The 21934-nt window shown below is 43.6% G+C and overlaps 1 protein-coding gene across 1 annotated transcript in view; it reads left to right on the top strand.

The window, feature by feature from the left end:
• Positions 1-21934, top strand: part of LOC124275443 (exportin-2-like) — a 41715-nt gene that overhangs the window by 18075 nt on the left and 1706 nt on the right. Inside the window, 11 exon segments of the mRNA XM_046711008.1 lie at positions 5989-6092; positions 7349-7446; positions 8035-8118; positions 8120-8186; positions 14999-15198; positions 16333-16430; positions 17438-17523; positions 18875-18956; positions 19800-19946; positions 20757-20854; positions 21110-21243. Coding sequence (XP_046566964.1) covers positions 5989-6092; positions 7349-7446; positions 8035-8118; positions 8120-8186; positions 14999-15198; positions 16333-16430; positions 17438-17523; positions 18875-18956; positions 19800-19946; positions 20757-20854; positions 21110-21243 — 1198 coding nt within the window.

Below are 21934 nucleotides of genomic sequence, written 5' to 3'. Positions count from 1 at the left end.
GGTTGTGAGAGCACCTGTGTCTCCTATACGGCACTATATCCTTTAATTAATTAGTTATTCTCCTCTATTCTACTTTTATAGAGGTTTAGTTAGTATCCTACTACAATATGGTTGGATATTTAATCGTATTTAGCACTGTTTATTCACGGTATTATCCGTATTTGTTCAGTTGTTTACATTTCATGATAACCAATTTTCGTTGTTGGTTTAGGTTCGCTGCTGCAGACCCACGTTGATTGTGCCCTAGCTGCACAACAATATGTACTTCCAGCTATAGCTGTAATCTTTATCAGCTTTTAATTGAAATTCAAATTAATATATAATTTTTCTCCGTACTTAGACGTACTATCAACTATCCAGGTGACTTCCAAGTCATGGGTAAACTGGCTGAGTCCCTCATGAGCTGTCTACTGCGGTTAGACGACTTACTACCATCAAGTGAGCTGCCGGAGGTGTCCTCGGAGGATAGGCGTGGGATGTTGTCCGCCTTACTTCGAAGACGTTGGCTTCTACATCGGACAACCCCTCAACGCAGACGTAGAAGACGCCATCCTCTACGCAGAATGAAGCCTCATCCTGATGCCAGTGAGAGGGCTTCTTGATAAGCCACTGCTGATCATCCCAGAGATACAGCACGCAGTCCGAGGGCGACAAATGAGCGATCTCCGGACCATATCGCTATCAACGCAGAGAGGGCAGCTCTACAATCATCGCAGACAATGTATAGACGCCATCCTCTACCCAGAGAAGGCTACACACCCCTTAGATGACGACAACTCTACGGGGATGTCTGCGCAGACTACAAAGACTTTCTCTGCCGAGATTGTTCCGTTGACGGTACAGGGACTCTCCGATGATCAACCGATCATCTTCCCAGAGGTTCATCACAAGTAACGACCAGTCAGCTACGGTGACTTCAGCGCAGATCTCCACGGTACCCGAGGTATCTACGATGACAACAGATGAGCGTCCTGTGGGCCACATCGCTATCAACGCAGAAAGGGCAGCGCTACTACCACCGCAGACCTTCAAACCGGGGGGACTTTATGCAGGAGATGAACAGCGTTACGGCCTGGAGAAGGAATCACAGCCCACAACGAGGTCCCGAGCCTTCGCGAAGGTTCCAACGCAGACGTCGTCTCTGAGGGACCCTCCATCAACGTGACATCTGGCAGCAGATCTACACTACAGGCCAGCCTTTGCGAAGGTCGACTCAACCATCCCCTGCGCCGGACACGAACGATCAGCAGTCGAGAAGGAGGAATCGCCATCCCCGGACTCAGATGAAGCTTCGCGAAGGACAAGACGTCACTCCCCAGATGCGGTCTCGGATGAAGCTTCGCGAAGGACCAGTCGCCATCCCCCCAGATACAGAATTAGCGAAGGAGAATTCTTCCATCCCTGGATACAGAATCGGACCACCAGTGTTCGCGAAGGCGTTCGCGAAGCAACAGTCGCCACTCCCCAAGTGCGGACTCAGATGAGCCTTCGCGAAGCCCTTCGCGAAGGACGTCAGCTACAGTATACAAGCATCTTCGTCCCATAGATCGTTGAGGAATTCACCAGGACCTTCGCGTACCTACAGGTCACCCTACAGGCACAGTTCGTCGGGCTATTTACCACGTCGATCTCCTCGCCGACTTCCACGCAGATCCCCACACAGGTTTCCAGCGAAGCAGAGACATCGCAGTACTTCGTCTCTCTACTGTACGCCACATGCCGTCTACAAGCCTGCGCGAAGGCATTCGCGCAGGCCATCTACAACGCAGAAACGCAGCAGTACTTACATTCTCAACAGAACACTATATGTCATCACCGAGCCTGCGCGAAGGCATTCGCACAGGCCATCCACAAGGCAGAGACGTCGCATTACTTAACTTGCGCGAAGGACGGCGCTATCTTCAGAGACGGTCAACAGATGAAGAGCCTAATAAAGGATCTTCAGGCCGACTACCTACATCAAGGGCATCAACGACGCTTCGCAGATCATCACGGGAATCACCATTTCCGTATATATTGCCAGGTAGGCAATCCCGGACTACGAGACGATTATCTACATGCAAGGCGCCATACAGTCACACCAAACCGACCACCACGCAGATCACTGCACAGATCGTCGAGGTTACTCAACTAGGACACGAAGTAGCGTCATCCTAGAAGGAAAAAGATCTTTGTCGGTACACAGACTGAAGATAAGTCATACAGTACAAGAGAGGTACTCTTGTCAGATTTCATCACTAGCTCGGATCTTCAGACGGAATCCAGGACGGGATTCACATAGATTGATATATCTACATTAGAAGATTCATGGCCTTATAGAGATCTTCACCTTCGTACAGATCTGCAGACATTCTCACTGGCGGAGTTCAACAGCAGCCTTGCTACAGCTGGGAAATTACATACTCGTCGTCGATTCCCTGAGTAAAATTTTATAACAAGTTCAGCATTAATTCTACAATTACGACGCTTCATTGATGTATGCAGTCTACAAGCTGACAACGTGAAAGTTCAATTGAGCCTATGTATAAGGAAGACGGCATTATCTTCAAAACTGAAGTAAGAGTCACAGTAACCAGGAAAACAGACTACCCAGCATCGATATTACACGCCGAAATATTCGCGCGTTTACCATTTAACCCTCGACACACGTGGTCACTCGTGTAACTTCGGAAAGCTACGGACAAGACCGACGATTGATCAGATATCAACGACGGCACTAGATTCTACAAGGATCCTTTTCCTGCTACACCGGTGACATCGCAGCGCGGCTAGCCTAAAGAATCAAAATGCTTTGTTTTGATTGGACCACGAGGGACAACGCCCTGCGCAGAAGTCGGACGTAGTTCACAGATCAAGAAATGGGTTACAAGTGACAACATGTCAGCGAGCGAGCAACGCCTCCATTACAGTCCAGTTAGACTGGACCTTCGTGATTTGGCTGCCTTCATGGGGTTAGAGACCCCCCCTGTCATCATAGAGTTCTCAACGATGGCAATCACAGAGTCGGCCATCGCTTTATTTCCTTACAGACACGGTAAGGGTGTCAAGATCATAGGATATATATACAAGTTCTTGTATCTCAAGCACTACTCTCTCCGTTTTTACTACGAAGTAGCGGAATCTGTTGGTTTTTCGCACGTCAGCACAAGACATGACATGCAGAGAGAATTACAACTACGCCCACTACTGGTCTTCATGAATGTACAACCGGACGATCCGGACAGGTTATAACCCATATCTATATATGGTGAACTCCGTGCGAGGAGGGTTGCAGACGCACCTAATTAGCGGGGTCGCAGTACAAGACGCGTCTCTATGGGGACGCATCTCTCCTAGAGTGGGAGCACACCTTGTCAACAATGTGTCAGCTGGGATATGGACCATAGCAGAGACGATCTGCACTTCCATATGCTGGAAATGAAAGCAGCGATAAACGCCATACTCCACCGGATCAGCTTTTTTATAAAATGCTCATCTAACGGTGCACACAGTCACCTCCACAGTGACGGTCTACATCCACAGAAGGATCAACAAAGTTGGCGAACTTTCTGGACCTCTGCTTTCAGTTGATCAGCATAACAGTCAACCTGACTGTCTACAGCAGAGTATGCCACATTCCAAGAACCAAGAATGTGTTAGCAGATACACTATCCTGTCCAACGCATCCATTCTCAACAGACTGGATGCTACATTCAGAGATCTTCAAACAGATCATATAAGAGATGGTTGAACCTTTAAGAGAACTCTTCTCAACAAGGGTCAACTGATAACATTCATCTCACCAATACCAGATCCACGGACAGGGGAAACGGACATGCGAAGCATCTCCTGCCTAGGACTAAACACTTACGTGTTTCTCCACCAGCTCTATTACCTAGGGTATTGCAGAAATCAGTCAGGCATGAGACCCTCAACTATTTGGGGCACGCCTTTTGAACAGCGAGAATATGAATTCCTATTCTCAAACAGGACCTAGGTCTGTCTCTACTGCAACTACCAGAGTGTACGAATCTACTAGTACATCCTCACACAAAGCAGGCGCACGGCAACCCGGAGGTGTTCCGGCTGCACGTATGGACAGTATCAAGCATGTTTGATCAAGAGAGGATATTTCGTCAGAGCAGCGAAAGCAGTCACACTAGCTTTACGCAAGTCTTCACATAACTTTTCTGACGACAAGTAGTGACGCTTCGAGACAAAAGATACGTTTCGAGGATCGGCTTCACAGCCATGAAAGTGACACATCCTCAAGTGGCGGACTACATTTGTCACCTAGACAAAGGAAGCGGTTAAAAGGGTCAACACTCTCAACATACCTAGCGGCATTGAGATCAGTTATCGTCATGAGGAAGAGTGCAACTGACAAAAGTACCAGAGTTACTGGCCTTACTACGCCCTTTTAATTGGAGGACCAACATCAGCGATTTAAAACTCTGGTATGGGACCTCAGCGTTGTTCTACGACATCTCACTAGTGACATCTACGAACTATTACAGAGAACATCATAAGAGTTCTTGACGCAGAAGGCGCTGTTCCTGATAACCTTAGTAACAGCAGCAAGGAAGTCGGAAATACATGTTCTGGATTTGAGAGAACACGATTTGATACAAATCAAATATCGTGCATATGGGACTGAGATGGGACTTCATAGCAAAGAATCTACTGTCAGGTCATCCAGACAGACAGTTCCACGTCCCAACACTATCATCAGCACTTGGCCCACAGGATACGCAGGTCTTATCCTTGTGCCCAGAACGAGCATGGAAAGTTTACCTACAACGTTCCAGGTACATGAGACGGAAAGTCAAGTGTCTTTTCGTCTCGATATCAACAGCGGCACAGACGAAGGTCATCCGCACTAAGATATCAAGCTGGATCAGAACTGTCATCCTACGGGCCTACAAAGCAGCAGGACTGGATCCTCCAAGAGCCTCCAACCCACATGAAGTGAGAGCTCTAACGCAACGCTCTCTATACTTGGGAATCGCTCTATCAGGACGATAATGGAGGGCTGCTTCTGGAAATGGGACATGGTGGTTTCCAACCATCATTTGAAGAATATCGCCCCTGAGGACGGCTGTTACATTCACCATTTCCGCCCACTTATTGTAACACAACAATTGACAGTCCCACTAAGGCGCTGAGACGGAGTCTCGCCCTTTGTATCGCATGACTTACTAAGCTTACACTCAGAGGAGTTCTGCTTAAATCACAATGCTCGTCTAACAACTAGCATAAGTGATATGACCCAATACTTGTAAGGATACTTGTACCGGAATGGGTCGCTTCTCCACTTGATGCTTGCATCAAGAGATAGAGTTGCAAAATCCACATAAAATGTTAACAGAGAAAGGACCAAAAAGTTAACTATTGTGGTCCCCCCATTTAAAGGCAGCTGGAAGGTCAGGGTCGCAACAGCAGCAGAGTTTACCAGTAAATACAGTGCCATTACGAAGTTCTCGTAGGGGGGTATATAATGACGTAAAATTCACTAAAGAAATCCTAAAGTGCTTTTCCCACCACCTTTTCCATTGGATTCTACAAGCAAAAGAGCATGAGTCAGGATAAGGAAAAATATGTAATTTTCTGAATAAAATTGATATTTTATACTTATCCTGACTCATGAGATAAGCCCACCCAGCCTCCCCACTAGACACTTTGGATTTCCCTGTAAATTCAAGTGTCGGGCTCATAATCAGGAGAGAGTGAGGCATGTGGGCACGGTGGCGCCACAGTTTCCCGCATATAAGGCTGGAGGGATAACTCTTGGTAGGAGTGATTTTACGTCTATTCGTTATTGAAGGGAGCTTCAATAGGAGATACAAGTGTTCCACTATGTTCGCAAGAAGAAGAAGACAAGCAAAAGAGCATGAGTCAGGATAAGTATAAAATATCAATTTTATTTAGAAAATTACATGTTGGTTTATGCTCTCTGCTTTATACTGGTGAAGTATGCTGGAGCCAATGAGTAATGTTCTCTCATTACAGTATCACAGTGGCTGATGTTCAGACCCAGGCAAGTACCATGCTCCCTGGTCTGTTTGCTGCCATGGAGATGCCGGGATCTGTCGAGAATGAATACATCATGAAAGGTAAGACAATGCGGGTATAGACACCTTGTTTCTTCATTCTCCCAAACTGTAGTGGAAACTTCCTAGGCTGTGTTCCCCCAAAAGATGAAAGAAGAGTCTTGTTTATTATAGATGCATCTAAAGGAATAGTCCATGAGTGACTCCATACTAGTGTTGGGAATTGGTTGAAATCTCACAATTGATGATTGATTCATTACCAACGAACAATCATCGAAAAAAATTGGTTAGCATCATTTTTCAGATTTTCCTATCCAGGTTGTTATTGCAGATATGAATAACATAATGCAACTTGCTACATTTAAGTGAAGACTAATATATCATGAACAAAAACTTCCCGGAGTCTTTAAGAAATATTCAGTCATGGCTTTTCAGTTAGTAAAGTGAGTTTTCTAAGAATTAAACATGTTTTTAGGCCCTGACACTTCCACTATATGTTCCATTGTCAAGTATTTTAAGACTAAAACAGTAGTTCCAAAATCGTTTATGTTCGATAATGAGAAAATGTGATCGATTGCTTGGTCGTTTGGTCACTGCCACCAATCTTCGATTATTTCAATTAATCAGAACACCACTACTCCATACAACTCATTTAAAGAGTTGTACGAGCCCATCAAGGGCAGACTTGGTGCCTGGTTTGATTGTGTACCTGAACAGCATGCAACGTCATACACAAGGATAATTCAGTCACTGGATTGTCTGGTCTGATCTCTATTACTTACATGCCACTTTTATATAGCTGTAACATGTGGCTGAAGGGGGAAGTGGGGTGTTTAAATAAGGATCACTCATCTACTACTGTTGTAAAATCTGACATGAATTATTCTCAACCCGTGAAGATCCAGATTAGAATTGATCTTTTGTAAGAGGTAACAAATGGGATCGGGTGGTCAGGTTCGCTGACTTGGTTGACACGTGACATCGTATCCCAATTGCGTAGATAGATGCTCTCGCTGTTGATCACTGGATTGTCTGGTCCAGATTCGATTATTTACCGCTGCCATATAGCTGGAATATTGCTGAGTGCAACATAAACTAAACCCACTCACTCACTCACTGAGTCATTCTGAGGAATTTAAGTAAGGATAAGATACCTGGATGAACAAATTCTTTATTACAATAAGGAGAGAAAATGTTACAACCTACACTGAAACATTTCTCATAATATGTAATGAAGAACATGTTCACCTATATATATTATCCTTGCATAGTACTCCAACTATAATAATATTTAAATATTTGGTTCCCTTGTTTTACAGCAATCATGAGGACGATGTCTCTGCTGCAAGAACACATCATCCCTATTATTCAAGATGTGCTGAAGAGCCTGAAGAATAAACTAACTCTGGTCTGCAAGGTAACCCTTCAGAAATGCTTCATCTGATACCAGGTGCAGCCGACATTGTATGTTTTCAACCTTGAATACGCAGTAGGTTATCTACTACCATGGTGAATGAATTCATGGATTATTACACTTAGGGAACGTTGAGGTAAATTCAACTTAATTCACCAAAGTCATGCAAGGGTGGAAATAACCCATTGCCCGACGTCCGAGTCCAGTGTTTTTTTCTTGACATCACGTTGTACCGGTGTCCAGTTGACTTTCCAACATTAATTATGTTGTGTATTTAATAATCAACAAGAAGACAGCCGGTATAGTGGAAAACTTATCAGGGCAAGTGATTTTACATTTGCCACTGTACCGGAGTACACTAGCAATTTTAAAGTTATTTCCACCCCTGTCATGTCTTGAATGTGGTGAAATGTCTCATGAACATGGCACTACACAGTCACCTCGTAAACACAAATCTGCAATCTAGATACTGTCAGTGTTAACAATGAATATCGAGCTTGCCACTGGAACAAGGACAACATTGCAATACATATAGACCTCAATCTGTTGTCACGCCCACACTGGTATTGATCCGAAACCTTGATCCCCCAGAACCCCAGCAAGCCCCACTTCAACCACTACCTGTTTGAGTCCCTGTGTGTGGCCATCAAGACCACGTGTAAGCATCAGCCGACGGGCCATCAACAGTTTCGAGGACTCTCTGTTTCCTCATTTCACTGAGATCCTGCAGCAAGATATTCAAGGTGAGAACATGAGTCACATACAAACAGAATTTGGTTGAGGCCATAATTAAAATAAATGTCCAAGGAAATATGTTATTTGAATTTTACCATTGGAAGACTACCTTATCATGTGTACATATGTTTTCAGTCAGTTTTGAAAAAATTTGATGCATGAAAGATAGGTTCAGAATTATTGCTAGGAAATTATTCTAGACCATTGATACTACCATAAATGGAAATTTTTCCTTATCCTGACTAATGCTAATTATGCTTGTCTCCTTCCTCTTGCGTATGATAGGGGAACGCTTGAAATCCCTAGAAGTTCCCTTTAAAAAAGCGGACGTAAAATCACTCACCCAAGAGTAGCGTCCCTTTCCTCCCTTTGGCGCCCAAATGGTCACATGATCGGCCATATTTGTCACTCTCTCCTCCTTCGCCCTTGAGGACGGTTGTGAGAGCACCTGGGTCCCTATACAGCACATATCCTTTTATATTTTCGGACCTTACATCAAAATTATTGCTGTATACGTTTTTTAGGATTATATTCTACATTACGGTTGGAAATTTGATTTAAATTTTCCGATGTTTGACATGTGTTTTCTTCATGTTTACATTTCATGAAAATTTGTATACGTTGTAGGTACGGAGTGTCTGCGGCTGACCCTCATTTATTATGTCCTAATTGCACTATTTCATGTTCTTTCAGCTCTCGCTGTAAGTTTTGTGTAAATTTAACCTCTGTTGAATTTACTAATTACCTTTTTTCCATCCATAGACATGCTAAGGACTGGGTACGTAGATATTCACAAGTCATGTCTAAATCGAGTGATTGCGCTGATAACCGTGTGTTAACCACTGCTGCAGATATTCATAATTCTAGTGAATTGCTAAGCGTTTCTCAGGAGCAGGTCGATGTACCAGGGATGAACGCCGGAGGCCATAAGAGATCATCGTCTACTGAGCTGACCTCATCGCAGATGAAGAAGGCCAAATCTTCATCTTCGCAGAAGAAGAAGGCTACTACCATGAAGACTTCAACGAAGTCTAGATTAGCTCTACACAGAAGACGAGGTCTTTCTCAGCCAAGATTGTTCCTCCGGAAGAAGCAGATGTTTATTATGATCTACCCATCCTCATACCTGAAGTCACCATCGACAGTAAGAAGACAAAGCCTGCTTCTACAGCTACATCGGCATTGGTATCAGCGCAGACATTGACAGAAGACCTGCTATCAACGCAGACATCGGGTACCAGAGATAGCAGCAGCGTCAACTCTTCACGAGTGCAGCGACCTTAGATGATGTCTCTTCAGTATCAGATGCATCATCACTGCAGCAGTCTCTTCAGACAATCTGGAACCCGACTGTTCATGCAACAGTTTACAGACCAGATGATGTCGATGATGGAACGTCGCTTCGCTCAGGTGAAGGCTGCTATGAAGACCGCTACAACGTCTACTAGCCTGCGTGAAGGCTCTACAGTCTCCCCAACACATCTGGATGAAGAGGGAAGCCTGCGCGAAGGCTCACGGACATGACGATCTTCCCCATCTGAAGTAGACGCCCCAGAGAGTGCTGCTAAGGAATCTCCAAGCAGGAAGGAATCGAGGCATTCTCCCAAACCCTACAGACGTCGCAGATATGAGTCGGCATCTCCATCGGACTCTGACGCCCATCAAGAGCCTGCGCGAAAGCACTCCTACAGAGGGGAAGCTACGTCCAGAGAATCCACCTTCGCGAAGGCCAAGAGAAATATCTCAAACCTCCAGGAAGGATTCATGATCGCATCGGGATCGCACGCCTGCGCGAAGCTCTTCATACAGATCATCCCATAGAGAGAGGGCAGATTACGTCAATCAGCCTTCGTGAAGGCTTAGAAAGATATCTCAAGACTCCAGGAGGAATACATGGTCACACCAGGTCCGTTTACCTGCACGCAGCTCTACATACAGAGACTCACGTCATTATGGATCTTCAGATAGGGAAATGTCTAACTTCACTGTCTGAAGTTAGAAGTCTGGAGAACTCTACTAACGTCAGCTCAGCATAGCAGACCCCTCCGATGACAGTCGAACTGCGCGAAGGAATATTAGCTTTATAAGATCTCTCGGATGAAGGCCTGCACGAACGGTTACGTTTGCGAAGATCTTTACCATCAGAAGTATCAGCAGAACGAACGAACGCCAGTTTAGCGTTAGCAGTACACGATGGAGCCTCCACGCAGCTTTCAGTGTCTCAGCAGGAAGGATTCTAACACAGAAGTAGATCCAGTCGTTCTCCAGGATTCTACAGAGTGCGCAGATACGGATCTTCCAACTTGGACCTTCATCAACCTGCGCGCAGGCACTCACAGGGAGGATTATAATCAGAGTCAGCATGTCCCGCCGTTCAACGATAGCAGATTTCCCCTTCATCATACAGAGCCCTTCTTGATAAACATCAGGGTTTGAGATTACAAGATCATCAGTAAATCCTGTAATAGATATTCAAGATAAGAAGATAACACAACTGGACACTACAACTAGATGTTGGCTATGTTGGATCAACGCGTGGCTGAAGGAAGAGACACACACCTGAAGTAACGATGTCAGATAACATCCGATGAAACACTGAAGATGAAATTTCATCACATGGGCTTACAAGATATCAAAGGGACAGTTAACAGCATTGTCCCAGTTCCTCAGCGAGACATCGGTTACGGTCAACTTTACAGAACATCTGTATAAGATGACGACTGCAGTAAAGATTATAAAGTTGAAGAATACAGTCACAACAGACAGGGAACAGTCTGCTTACATCGGTACTACGCGGCGAAGTTTTCGCGCGCTTCCACTCAGCCATCAAGACACGTGTTCACTCGTGTAACTCCGGCACAAGCCGAGTGTTGACGAAGAAATCAACGACTGCACAAGATTCTACAAGGATCATTTTCCTGCAACACCGGTGACATCACAGTCACAGTAACGTGCCAGGAAGTCGTCTACAGTTGTAAACAACTCTTTCAACGTGGGAAGGGGCTCCATTTACAGCCCAGTTAGCAGGGTTCAGCGTGGTTCGACTATCTTCACGGGTCATAGAAGACTTCCCCTGTCAGCAGATTTAATATTGGTTGTCTGGGGACTTGCAGCGACAAGCGTGAGACAGTTTCTGCTCGCGGCAGCCGGTCGGCTATAAATAGACTTCACATCGATGGCAGTCCCAGTACATCATAGATTTTTGCTGACCTAGAGACGACGTATTATGCATCATCACTGCACAATGTTCAGATTCTGGTGACAACATCTTCATTACATATTACCGGACGATTGATGAGACAAGCTTCAAGCCATGATTCCAGAATCGATCATCTCTCCACTTCCATGTCGGACATGGCAAGGACACCTAGATCCACGTACCTACAACGTAGGACATGATTGCAGTAGATGGCTAGTAATCTCCTAATCGGAGTTGGAACCAAAACAGGATCTTCATTTGCTGGGAATATTGCTCATCACACCACAGAATCACACAGTCGCCCCAGAGGATCGTTGGGTCAATTTACAACATATGATATCTCAAGCAATGCTCTCTCCATTGACACTACGTGCTTGGCAAAGCATGCTTGGTCTACGCACCTCAGCTCAAGACATGACTCGCAGAGGGAGACTACAGCTGCGCCCACTACAAATATTTGTGAACGCCCATCTCGACAGTCTGGATCCGCTGATACTACCGGGCAGCCTGAAACCATACCTCCTATGGTGGACTCGGAAGTCGAGTGTTTGCGGGGGAACCTTTTTGTCAGAGCCGGTTTGCAACACTCATCTCTACGTAGATGCATCGCTACAAGGATGGGGTGCCCACCTCGACAACAAAGTGGCAGCAGGGAAGTGGTCGAGTCAGGATCAGAGTCTGCACATCAACTTGTTGGAGATGAAAGCAGTGATCAACGCTTTACAACACTGGTCTAGCGTACTAAAGAACACAAGACTCATGGTCCACACGGACAACTCCACAGTGGCATTCTACATCAACAAGGATCAACAAGATCAATAAGTCTGCTACAACTCAGCTTTCTCCTGTTCAGCATCGTCGACGACCTGAACATCTACATGAAGGCAGGCCACATTCCAGGAGCAAAGAATGTCATAGCAGACACCCTATCTCGTCCACTACAACCATCACCGACAGAGTGGATGTTATACCCAGAAGCGTTCCAGTTTGTCATACAGACAATAGGATCTCCACTGGTAGACCTTTTTGCAACAAGTTTAACAAGCAACTACCAACATTCGTCTCTTCGATTCCAGATCCTCAGGCATGGGCAACAGACGCTTTAAGCATCTCATGTGAAGGACTAAACGCTTATGCGTTTCTACCTCCAGCACTACTGCTACAAGCAATACAGAAAATCAAACAGATAACAACGCTGCAACTGATTTTGGTCACGCCCTATTGGCCAGCGAGGGTATGGTTTCCCGTCCTCATACAAGAACTTGGAAGTCCAACCCTGAAACTACCAGAGTGGTCGAACCTGCTCGTCCATCCACACACCAAGCAAGCTCACGGGAATCCGGCATTGTTCCAGCTACACACGTGGAGCATATCAAAGCTTGCCTGAAGACTAGAGGGTACTCCGCCAGAGCAGCGAAAGCAGTAACACTAGCTCTACGCAGATCAACTCGCAACTTGTACAAAGACAAGTGGCAGAGATTTGAACAATATGCAACGAGGAAAGGCTTTACAGCAGTAAAAGCAACCCATCCTCAAGTGGCGGAATACCTGTGTCATCTGCGACAGACGAGACACTTAAAAGGTTCAACACTCTCAACGTACTTGGCTGCTCTCAGCACAGTTATCACCATGAAGACGGGTGTCAAGCTGACCAAAGTACCAGAGATACTGGCACTACTATGCTCGTTCAAGTTGGAAGACCAACAAAAGAAATTCAAGGCTCCTGCCTGGGATCTCAACATAGTTCTACAACATCTCACCAGTGATGCCTACGAGCCTCTAGAACGGACATCCTTTGAACTACTGACTCAGAAAACGCTGTTTCTGATCGCCCTAGCAACAGCAGCACGGATGTCAGAAATACATGCTCTGGACTTCGAACGAACACGATTTGAATCATCACATCGTGACATCGTACATCTAGGACTGAGATGGGATTTCATTGCCAAGAACCAACTGCCCGGCCAGCCTGACAGACAGTTCCACATCCCAGCACTCTCTACAGTCCTTGGGCCACAGGATACACAGGATCTATCCTTATGCCCTGTCAGAGCACTAAAAGTCTACCTACAAAGGACAAAATAAGGAGACGAAAATTCAAGCGCCTATTCATCCCCTTATCCACTGAGATGCCCACGGAAGTCTCTCGGACAACGATATCGATCTGGATGAGAGCCGTTATACTAAGGGCCTATAAAGCAGCAGGACTTGAGCCTCCACGAGCCTCCAATCCACATGAAGTCAGAGCCCTGGCGTCAACACTTGCTCTGCATGGAAACTGCTCGATTACAACTATAATGGAGGGCTGCTTTTGGAGATCGAACACGGTGTTTGCCAACCACTACCTCAGAGACATTGCCACCAAAGACGTCTCAGGCATTCACCAGTTTGGGCCACTTGTTGTAGCACAACAACTAACGGTTCCATAAAGGCGCTGAGAAAATCTCACCCTTTTTATCACGTGACTTGTGAAAACCAACGCTCTGGAGAGCAAATGGTTAAAGTCCATGCACACGTCTAGGACAGACTAGCATGAGTGATAGACCCTGTACTTGTATAGGACATACTCATACATGAAGAAGGGTCGCATCTCCACTTGATGCGCGCATCAAGAGATGGAGTTGCAATAGATAACTAATGGAATATTAGTATATCTAAAATCCACACGAAAATGTCAGGAGAAGTTTTAGAAGAAATCTGACAAATTGTGGTCCCCCCAGACTCATCAGAGAGAAGTTAAAAGAATCTTCAACAGTGCCGTTATAAGTTCCCAAGGGTGATAATACAGGACGTAAATCTACAACCAGTGAATCCAGAACGTGGCTTGACCCACCACCGTTTCCGACGGATTCTGCAAGCATAATTAGCATGAGTCAGGATAAGGGAAAATATGTAATTTTCTGACTAAAATTGATATTTTATACTTATCCTGACTCATGAGGTTAGCCCTCCCAACCTCCCCTCTTATGGCACTCTGGATTTCCCTGTAAATCGGCGTGTCGGGCTTACAAATACGGAGAGAGTGACAAATATGGCCAATCATGCTACCATTTGGGCACCAAAGGGAGGAAAGGGACGCTACTCTTGGGTGAGTGATTTTACGTCCGCTTTTTTAAAGGGAACTTCAAGGGATTTCAAGTGTTCCACTATCATTTGCAAGAGGAAGGAGACAAGCATAATTAGTATAAAGTATAAAATATCAATTTTAGTCAGAATTTTAGTCAGAAAATTACATTTTTACTTGTCCTCAGTAAAACTTGGTTGGCTTAGGCTCATTTATTAGGATGAATTTTTGAGGCTGCTATCGACACTGAATGTAATGTGGTTAATGTCTCAAGCCTGCTTCGTTTTGGGGATTCATGACATTTAATGTCTATCTGTATGTATTAAGAAGTACATGTATTGTGTATGAGAATGAAAACACCTTACACAACCAAACCTGAAGTGAATGTAAAACAGATTTATGCAACCAGCTAGATGAAATATTTTCCAGTATGTGACAAGAGATGGATTAGTGTTGATCCAAATGTGGTGTCACTTGTGTTATTTTTAGAATATTGCTACAGGAAATTCAAAGCCATTCTCAATGATGACTTGAGGGATATTTCATTTTCATTTCAGAATTCATGCCTTACGTGTTCCAAATCCTGTCCCTGTTGATTGACCTACATCATGACGGTGTTCCCGACACTTACATGCAGCTGTTCCCCTTCCTCCTCACCCCCGTCCTTTGGGAACGTCCGGGGAACATCCCTCCTCTTGTCCGTCTCCTCCAGGTGTTTATAGAGAAGGCAGCCAAACAGATTGAACCCGAAAAACTGGTACGTAGTTCTTACAAGACTCTGAATATGTTGAATGCTGGTCTTAGTTGACGAATAATTGGTGAGTGATATCGGCGTAGTCATAAGATTTGGGTATTGTTCTGCCCATCTTGTTGACGTAAGTCTTCATGCGGGCCACACGGTAATGTGCCTGTTCCTTTGTAAGGTTCTAGTAGTTCTTACTAGACTTTGAGTATCTTGAATGTGATCCGTCATCTGTTGTTCATCGCAAGATAGAGTGAGGCACTTGGTTCAGATACTGCTGTTAACAACAGTGGGGCAGTGGGGTAGCCTCATGGTTAAAGCGTTCTCTCGTCACGTCGAAGACCCAGGTTCAATTCCCCACATGGGTACAATGTGTGAAGCTCATTTCTGATGTCCCCCGCCGTGATATTGCTGGAATATTGCTAAAAGCGGCGTAAAACCAAACTCACTCACTCATTCACTCTTAACAACAGTAATGATATCAGCTTACTGTTTGACGAAACCCATGAGCTTGGGTATGTAATGGTGCTGACAAAGAAAATTAAACTGAAATTTGAACTATAACTATTGGTTTCTGGCATGCCCAAGTTACGCAGCTTTGAACAGCATAAGGCTGTGCCTTAGACAACTTTCTCTCTAGGTTTGCAAATACTGCATAGATTTCCCAGATAATGTGTAACAAATATCTGGTTTTATGATGATGTGACAATCTCCTAACTTTATCGATTGCATTAAACTGATGAGTCTGTTAATGTAAAATTAGTTCATGATTGATTGATCTCATCTTACATGACCAGAATGTTGAGGTAAGGTTTGGATTATCATGAATAAATGATCAGAAAAAGTTTGTAATTCATTAAACTGTAACTTTGCTGTCATCAGTTGCAAGTTACCTTTAAAGGAACATATACAGTGATGTTTTATATTAAACTGAAAAATGTTGATATCAGTAAATTTCTGTTGTGTTAGGTTATCCAACATGCTTAAGTGGACTTCGTTGCTATATTCTTGAATTAATGGAAAATCCCTGTCATTTTTACCTAAATGGAACTTTCTTTCACATTTGGAATGAAATGTGATGAGGTTACTATTCTACATCATTCACGATTTTCCAACAATGTCTCATCCAGGTCCATTATTTTCTTCCAGAACGGTCTTTTAGGTATATTCCAGAAACTAATTGCATCCAAGACAAACGACCACCAAGGATTTTACCTTGTGAATGCAATCATAGAGTTTATGCCATCGTAAGTATTTGGGTCTCAGATATTTTCAGTTGAGTGAGTGAGTGAGTTTAGTTTTACGCCACACTATTCCAGCTATATGGCGGCGGTCTGTAAATAATTGAGTCTGGACCTGACAATCCAGTGATCAACAGCATGAGTATCGATCTGCGCAATTGGGAACCGATGACGTGTGTCAACCAAGTCAGCGAGCCTGACCACCCGATCCCGTTAGTCGCCTCTTACGACAAGCATGGGTTACTGAACATCAGTATTCTAACCCAGACCTTCACGGGTGTATTTTCAGTTTCTCTTATTTGTTTTGAAAAAGAAAAAGCAGAGAATTCTGTGACTTACTTTTATCAGGACATAATCATCCCAATGATTTTGACACAACACAACATGCAATGTGAAGTGATTCAGCCATCGAAAGTGTTGTCACGATACAGCAGTAGTGTATCTTTATATATACAATACTTAGTTGTGTTTTTGTGAGACAGTTTGTATCCCATATCAAACATCGAATTGTACATATTCACCTTGGTTGGAAGACATTGTCATGGGAATGCTTGCTGAGCCGACAACACACTAAGGGAAGTAACTCCATATTCTTATCACCTGGGCTGATTCCTCCATTCAAAACCCATTGACTAGCCATATTGGCCAAACATAGGGTGTAAAAAGGGTTATGCTTTAGGGGGTTTTGATGCACCTGCAAAAGGAAAGAACATTAACTTAGAACATATAAGTGCTGTATCAGGATATGAATTATATCCCACCCATATTATCAGGATGCATGTCATATTACAACCCCACCATATCATTACACATATATTTATCAGATGTTAAAGTATGCTGGGATTGAAGTTGGATCTTGTGACATTCTTGATTCATGAGGGAGTGTAATCCAAGTGAAGGTCTATGTCATACTATGCATCATTAAAGTTCACCCCAAATCCGAGATCATGGAAGATCTTCCCCATAAGTTCTTGCACAGCTTTGTCTAAAAATAGCAACTACATTGGTTCCAGGGACCTGGTGAATCAGTACATCAAGCAGGTGTTCATCCTGCTGTTTCAGAGACTCACAAGCTCCAAGACGACCAAATATATCAAAAGTAAGAATCAGTTTTGATATTCTTCCTATCCAACTTAAAAACCATGTTTGTGTAAGACTACTCAATTATACCATGGCTTAAAAATCTGATTGTAGTCCTCATGACTTGTAGCATTGGAGGCCTATTATTTTGAACCAGTTCTCAAATCTTCGATTTTGCTACAAGCTTGAACTGAGTAAAGCTGACTTAACATATTACATATGTTTCTCTCATTCAAGTAAGACCAGATATAAACTGAGAGGACTTCTGAAATCATGGTTACACAAAAAAAACAAGAAATGCCACATGTGTTTATACCGTATATGACTGTCTATAAGACGACCCCATGGATAAGACGACCCCCTTCTACAGACTGCTTTTTATGGTCCTCAAAATTCGGCTTATAGACGGTCATATACGGTAAATCAGTTCAGTGTACTGACAATAGTTAGTCATAACTTCTTGAAATGTATCAAATGTTGCTTTTATTCATGAAGACATGGGGTGGTGGGGTAGTGTTCGCTCATCATACCAAAGACCCGGGTTCATTCCCAACATGGGCATAATGTGTGAGGCCCATTTCTGGTGTTCCCCGCCGTGATATTGCTATGATATTGCTAAAAGCGTCTTGAAACCGTACTCAATCATGAAGACATTCCTGTGGTATTGATGTGAAATATGAATGGGATGTCCTGTCCCTTTGTTGTCACCCGCCGCAACACAGAACGCAACACAGAACGGGGGACTATGTATTCAGCAGCATCTGTACGTCCCGATTCTTGTTAAGGCGATATCTAATGAACTGTTGTACCCAATGTGTTCAAATTTGGTGACAGCCTACATTGGGGGATTACGCAGACACCAGGTGATTTGGGTGACCTTGACCGTATGTTCAAGGTCGCCACGACACTTTGACCACTTTTCAAGCTTATGTAAACGGGGTGTCTCATAAAACATGGCACCAAATGTCTTCAGTTATGTTGACAGCCTACATTGGGTGATTGTGCAGACACCAGTTATGTCAGGCATCTTGTTTGTGACCAAAAAGTATAAACTAGTAAATATGTTATAAATATTTCATTCTTCTTTAGCGGTGTGGGCATTGCCATATTGGTGGCAAACACTTGTTGGTATTTGTATGAAGCTGACACAGAGGTGCTATGTTGCAGAATCCTTATTCTCTAAATGTTTGTAGCCCTAAGAATTCTAAACTTTTATCGTAGCCAATGTGTTAAGAATTGGCTTAAGGAGTTGGTAGGGCTGCGAACGTTTCGAGAATAGCTAGCCAGGTCTCCTCGTGTTCTTCTCCCTCCACTGTCCTGTCTGTTTGTTTGTATTTGTACGTAGTGGACACAGATGTGTTGTGTTGCAGGTCTCCTTGTGTTCTTCTCCCTCTACTCCTTCAAGTTCTCTGCCCAGTCATTAGTCGAGATGGTGGACAGCATTCAGACAAAGTAAGTAGGAAGTCCTGTATTCACTAACTGGTTTGACATGGAAAAATGACTTTATTGTCCCCCCGCTGCAATGCGGAACGGGGCACAATGTATTCAGCGGCGTCCGTACGTACGTACGTCCCCGATTCTTGTTAACGCGATATCTCATGAACTGTTGTATCAAATGTCTTCAAATTTAGTGACAGCCTACATTGGGGGATTAAGGTCACCACGACACTTTGACCACTTTTCAAACTTATGTAAACACGATATCTCAAACATTGCACCCAATGTCTTCAATTATGTCAACAGCCTACATTGGGTGATTATGCAGACACCAGTGATTTCAGGCATCTTGTATGTGAGCAAAAAAATAAAAAGTAGTAAATATGTTATGAATATTCCATTCTTTAGCAGCGGGGGACATTGCCATGTTATTGGCAAACACTTGTTCTTACTTGTTTAATGCATTGGACCTCAGTGACATTGTGAAGCGAACATGCAAAACTATGGTTATAACGGACTCAAAGGGTCCACTAATTTTAGTTTGTTGTTGTAGTTTGTTATCCACATTTGGACTTAGCAAGTGGCCATCCATTATGTTGTATGTGCTCAGAGCACGCCTGTGCAGCATGAAATTCAGTGTCTCATAAGTAGCCTTAATTACCCACCAGAGCAAAGATATTTGCACAAATTAACAAGATTAAACATTTGATCGGGTATATATGTTAGTTATTAATAAACTGTTCTACTGTGACCAAGAAATGACGTTCAGTAGAATATAATAAAGCCGAGAACAAATGGATTATGGTCATGCAATGACTAACAGTATTCTGTCTTTACTTAGCATCTTTTCTATTCAAGGATGTTCGGAATGGTTTTGGAGAAGCTCTTTCTTCAGGATCTCCAGAAGATCTCTGGGCACACAGAAAAGAGGATCTGTGCCGTGGGAGTCACCAAGATACTGAGTGAGGTTCCATCCATGCTGCAAGGGGAGTACCTCCCGTTATGGTGAGTACTAGTGTTGGGAATTGGTTCAGATCTCATAATTGATGATTGCTTCATTACTACCGATCAATCATCGAAAATAATTGGTTAGCGTCATTTATGAAATTTGTTAATGCACATAAAAATAAGGGAAAAAACGTAGTTCTTTTAGGGGTTTTGGGGCAAAATTTCACATCTTTAAAGGATGACTGGTATGTTGGGAACATAAATTTCTTGGAATCTTTAAGGTAAATTCAATCATGACTTGAAACGAGATTGCAGTGCTTATGAAATGTAACAGACAAAACCAACCATGTGAAAAATATTGTTAATGAAAGCAAGTGTTCCAGAATTGTTCGTGTTCGATTATGAGAAATTATGATCGATTGCTTGGTCGTTTAGTCACTACGACCAATCTTCGATTATTTCAATTAATCGGACCACCACTAGTGAGTACTGCAGCATTTAGTGTTGTGCAGATGTATTGGTATCAAAACCTGGCATGAGGCTGCTGTATTGCCTGAAATGCTCAACTTCAGTTATTCCTCCCACATAGGGGACGGTGGAGTAGCCTCATGGTTAAAATGTCCGCTCATCACACCGAAGACCCAGGTTCGATTACCCACATGGGTACAATGTGTGAAGCCCATATCTGGAGTCCCCTGCCATGATATTGCTCGAATATTGCTAAAAGCGGCATATCACTCACTCACTCCTCCCACATAAAGCTAACTCGTTGTGTCATAACTGTAAAGGTGTTCAGTGTGGCATTAAACCCAACTCACCAAGTTCAAGACAGGTATGGGTATTAATTTTACTTTGTTCATATTATAGGCCCAAGTTGCTACAAGCTCTGGTTGGTCTGTTTGAGTTGCCGGAAGATGACTCAGTCCCAGATGATGAACACTTCATTGAAATTGAGGATGTTGCAGGTAAGGTCTCCTGGACCCCTTGCCCTCTAATGTTCTCAGCTTAATTGTCATTAAACATGGTGAAATACATTTAGAACCAAAGAAACCAATTTAGGCATTCTGTATTTTTCATCTCGAGGAAGCTCATTTAGGCCATTTGTATTTTTTGTTAAGTGCCATTGAAATATTGGAAATTGAAATTAATATTATTTCAGATTTATTTGGGCTTGGGGCTTTTATGTTTCATCAGGTCAAAATAAAGATTTGTGGTTGCAGGTTATCAGACAGCATACTCCCAACTGGCATTTGCCGGTAAGAAGGAGCATGACCCCTTGGGGGACAGCATCCCCGACCCCAAGAAGTTCCTGGCTCAGCACCTGCAGCAGCTCAGTGCGTCTAACCCTGGCATGGTAGGTACACTACAGAAGACCCACTTGCACAATGTGATCTTCGTGCTACGACAATCCTAACTCCATACTCTAATATAGACTTCAGTTTCAGCACACAGATAGCTTTGTACAAGTGGGCCTGTGACTGGAAGCATGATCCACATCACTTGAATAATATCATAAAGTATGTTGGTTGATACATTGATTAGACATAGTGTAGAGAGGATTGCTTAACCAGTATTTGTTTGATTTTTCTTTTCGTTTCTAATCTAGTAGGGGGCATCCCCTTGTAAAAAAAAGAAATGCCCCTGTATATGCTGTTGTCACAATTTGACCACCACCCTTTGTTTTTCAAAAGACCATGAGTTACTAGGTCACAGCAGAGATGCCAACCATTCCGATATTGGCGGAGTTACTCCGATTTGCAACTACAACATCTGCCCTCCAATTTTTTAAAGTTCCGATCTTTTTAGTAACAAAATCTGAAATTTTGTTTATGCTGTACGATTTCGTAAGTTACCGGTGATTTATTTGCGTCAACACCGGTAAAAGCATTCGAAAGCTTACCGTGTGATCTATTGGGTCTCGGTTGTGTATATTATGTGTTATTGACGACTAAGTTGCACAAAGTGTCATGTCACGTGAATGCATGTCATATTGTCAGTGAAACAAAATGGCGGAGCCTTCAGTTCTCGGGGATGGCTTCCAGCCT

The sequence above is a fragment of the Haliotis rubra genome, unplaced genomic scaffold, assembly GCF_003918875.1.
Source record: "Haliotis rubra isolate DU_JTF1 unplaced genomic scaffold, ASM391887v1 Scf2, whole genome shotgun sequence".
NCBI lineage: Eukaryota > Metazoa > Mollusca > Gastropoda > Lepetellida > Haliotidae > Haliotis > Haliotis rubra.
The sequence above is the reverse complement of the archived record's forward strand: the minus strand, read 5'-3'. Positions and strand labels throughout refer to the sequence as shown.